This window comes from Amia ocellicauda, chromosome 13 (genome assembly GCF_036373705.1).
Source record: "Amia ocellicauda isolate fAmiCal2 chromosome 13, fAmiCal2.hap1, whole genome shotgun sequence".
NCBI lineage: Eukaryota > Metazoa > Chordata > Actinopteri > Amiiformes > Amiidae > Amia > Amia ocellicauda.
In genome coordinates, this window is record NC_089862.1 from 9,218,113 (window position 1) to 9,222,333 (window position 4,221).

Genomic DNA, 4,221 nt, shown 5'->3' on the forward strand with positions numbered 1-4,221 from the left:
TTTCTGAAGACTAACTGATGGAGTTAATGACATTTGTAAGACTCCACACTACAACAACTGAGGACTTGAAAATCTGCTTGTCTAGTCCTGCTGTCCTATGAGTGTTTAACCTAAACTGCTCATCTTGCTCTGTCAGACACACAGCACAGAGCCTGTATTTATAACACTGTTTTAAGTGATGCTGTACCCAGGAAGACAATTTGCATAGAAGAGCCACTTTGCATGGGCAGCACATGCTTCAGTGCTCTGGGAGTGTTTATAGCCCTGTGAGTTTAACACTTCATGACTGAGAGCTGCCCTTCATGGCAACACAATCCACAACAACAATGACTTTTATCACCATCTTCATCTGGGCTCTCGCCATCTGCACTCAGGGTGAGATTTTTTTTGTTTAACAAATATTTTTTTATTATTAATAGAAACAGATAAAACAATACTTAACCTCCCTCCCCAAAGTTAAGAGTTATTAAAAATAAATAGATATATTAACTTAAATACATTCAAATAATGTTATATAATCTCTCAATGAATAGCAGTTATTTTAATCAAGCCATTTTAATTTGTAGTTAAAATGTATAATTTACATTGTCATCAGAAACTGTATTCTGTAGATGCATTACTAATTTAAAATCAATTAAATATAAATCTGACAGCTATGTCTAATGCTTTCATTTGTTTTAATGAATGCTGTGTTCTGATAATTAACAATTCATCTTTTTATTCCCTCCTTTATTTCAGAGTCCTTTGGACAGATCATCATGACTCAGACTCCTCCAGCTCACTCTCTTCAGCCAGGAGGCAGCGTCACTATCCGCTGTGCAGCCAGTAGTTCTATTAGCAGCAACCTAGCCTGGTACCAACAGAAACCCGGAGAAGCTCCTAAACTCCTGATCTATTATGCCACTAGACGTCAGTCTGGGATCCCAGAGCGATTCAGTGGCAGTGGGTCTGGGACTGACTTCACTCTGACCATCAGTGGAGTCCTGGCTGAAGATGCAGGAGATTACTACTGTCAGCAGTATAATAGCTATCCTTTCACACAGTGATACACGTCTGTACAAAAACCTCCCTCAGCTCTACAGGCTCATAAACAGGAACCAGAGGAGGCTGAGGCTGAGAACAGCTGCAGGTCTGGGACGACTCAGTGCTGGAGGTGTATGTAAGTTACTAATATGATAAACATTAAAGATACTCCTTCATTTCAAAAACTTTCTCACATTAGTTTCCAACAATTCTGTCTAATGTTTAAAGTTAAGCACAATAATTTGAAAAAGATTAGCAATAGCATTTTTATTGACTTGGATTTTTATTTTATTTTTACTTCAAGGATCATTATATGTAGAAATATATATGTGTGTTTGTGCATATATTTAAGTATGGAACATAATATACATCTCATTTAATAATTAAACTTTGATAGCAATACTGTTGATATTTTTTTATTATAATACATTAATATTATTCCCTCAGGACATGACCAGTGATACACAGTGTACATAATCATATCAATCACATCTGAAAATGAGGTCTTCTCTCACTCCCTCCTCGGCCCCATCCCCCCTCTCTCCTACAGACCCTCCCCAGTGCAGTAGGAGCAGCCTGTGTGTTGCTGCTGTCTGGCTCTCTCTGCCCCTCTCTCTCCACACCAGCCCTGTTGATCAGAGCCCAGTGACACACAAGCCTTTATCAGAGCTCTGCCACTCCCCACACTGGACCACTGTCTCCCTGCGTCTGATTAGTATATGGGACTGGACTCTGCACTGGATCTGGAGTTATAAAAGAGGGGGCATTAGATGAAGCCGATATCCTGCTGCTGTTCCTAAGGACACTGCACAGCACACTGGCTCTGTGGTTATTATTAAAGTGACCATAACAAAAGGCCAACTTCTCACTGCTGTTCCTAAAGTAATAATGATGTAATGAAACAGGCTATTTACATCACACTAGATCCATGAGAACAGCAGCCTGGAGATACTGGAGCCCCAGATACCGTTTCCTCTTCAGATGAGTTAAAGTGACATGAGACATAGCTCTTACAATCAACACTGATGCAGCTATTAACACATAAGGGGTGGCCGGAGCACTCCTTTCATCCAGTGGTTTCCAAATGTTTTAAAACTCAGCTATTTGTGGTATTAAAGTATGGCTGAACACCACAATATGAAGTATACAGCCAGCATACATGATATTGCATGTAAAACATACAGACATTCACTCGTACAAAGAAAAAAATATATCAATTAAAAATGCAATAGCAATACAGTACATGAGTGTGATAGCATGCAGAATTAAATATGCTACAGACCGACACTAAATGAGTTGCAGACTGGCAGCCGTCCATGGACTGGTGTTCGGGAACCCCAACGTTAATCCACTAGGTGGACACAGGGGACAATGGAGGGTGCACCCTGAATGGGACACCAGTCCATCGCTGGCACTCTTGTTATCCATTATGCTATTGCACAGTAAAAATAAAAAACAGGATCTTCCTTACAATTAACTAACTGACATCCCAACGCCACCATGCTCCTCTTGTCATTCTGACCTTTCTAATCCTATAGATGCCAGTTGGGCAGTAGTGTTAACCACAGCTTAAGACTTCATTCTAAAAGGCTCATCACAACAGTCATCACTGTTATATACACAAATATGATTTTGTTCTGATTCTCTATCTTCTTTGTGTTTTAGTCCTAAAATCCCAAAACTGCTAACCTTGCTCTGTCAGAACACACAGCACCAAGCCTGTGTTCACAGCACTGCTTTACTACAAGTACCCACTGTACCCAGGAAGACAATTTGCATAGAAGAGCCACTTTGCATGGGCAGCACATGCTTCAGTGCTCTGGGAGTGTTTATAGCCCTGTGAGTTAAACACTTCATGACGCTGCCCTTCATGGCAACAAAATCCACAACAGCAATGACTTTCATCATCATCTTCATCTGGGCTCTCGCCATCTGCACTCAGGGTAAGAGATATTAAAAAGAGACTTACATGTATTTGTTTGTCAGGGAAACATTGGCAACATATAAGGATACCACTTTAAAATGCATTAACTTTAAAATGTTTCAATCAGATATATTTATAGATATTGTGTTTTGTTTTGTCAATTCTAGAATCCAGTGGACAGATTACTGTGACTCAGCCCTCATCAGTGAAATCTGATCCACAAGGACAGACAGTCACCATAAACTGTAAGACCAGCAGTGCAGTGTACACTGATTCACATGGTGATCGTCTGGCCTGGTATAAACAGACAACAGGACAAGCTCCTCAACTACTGATATATCTTGCAAATAAGCATCAGTCTGGGATCCCAGAGCAATTCAGTGGCAGTGGATCCAGAACTGACTTCACTCTGACCATCAGTGGAGTCCAGCCTGAAGATACAGGAGATTACTACTGTCAGACTGAACACAACCCCAGTAGTCTGGGTGGGCACACAGTGATACACAGCCACACAAAATCATCCCTCAGCTGAACTGCACAGAGGATAGGAGGATATACCCACTCATATATTTTTATATGTATTAATTAATCTTAACCCATGTTTTAAAGTGATAGTGATAGTGTTCATAGATTTCTTTTAAGATTTCATTTACTCCACTATAATGGATAGGGAGAAGAAAGGAGCTGACAGGACTGCACAGGGGCACAGCATCTATAAAATACATCCCTGAAATGCATCACAGAGGGAATTTCACACCAATAAACAATCTGAAACTGTGATGTGGATGAATTTTACACTGATGCTCTGAAAACAGAATTAATCTGAAATCAGGCCTCTGAGCAAGTCATGGATTGTTTCCATTACTATTCTTCTCCCTTAAACACTGGATTACGCTCTCAGCTACCCCTATCAAATCCCACCTGTGTTCACAGGTGTTACTTGTGAAGTTGTGATGATTCTAAATTATAAATACTAATTTGGGTATTTTATTATTTCAGATTCATTATGAAATATAATGTTATAGTTATTGTGGTAATATTAAAATGTAATGTATAGCCAATAGTAGATGGAATAGTAGATTGTCACAGCCTTGTCTAGCACTTCTAGTATCCCTGTCTAACAGCACTTCCACAGGTCCCCACTAGAGGTCGCCTCATTGCCTCATCCATACCGGTCTCCTCTCCCAGCTCCCCGCATGCAATCATTCAATCATCACAGCAATCACCCTGATTACTTACCACACACATGCTGACCATCATCCAGGTCATCTGCT

At 40.3% G+C, this 4,221-nt stretch overlaps 1 gene segment (V, D, J or C); it reads left to right on the top strand.

Annotated features, from left to right (window-relative positions):
- The first annotated feature begins 267 nt into the window (after positions 1-267).
- Positions 268-1,061, top strand: LOC136766423 (immunoglobulin kappa variable 3-15-like). The segment is given in 2 exon segments: positions 268-375; positions 739-1,061. Coding segments are annotated over 2 exon segments (381 nt in total).
- Positions 1,062-4,221: the final 3,160 nt, after the last annotated feature.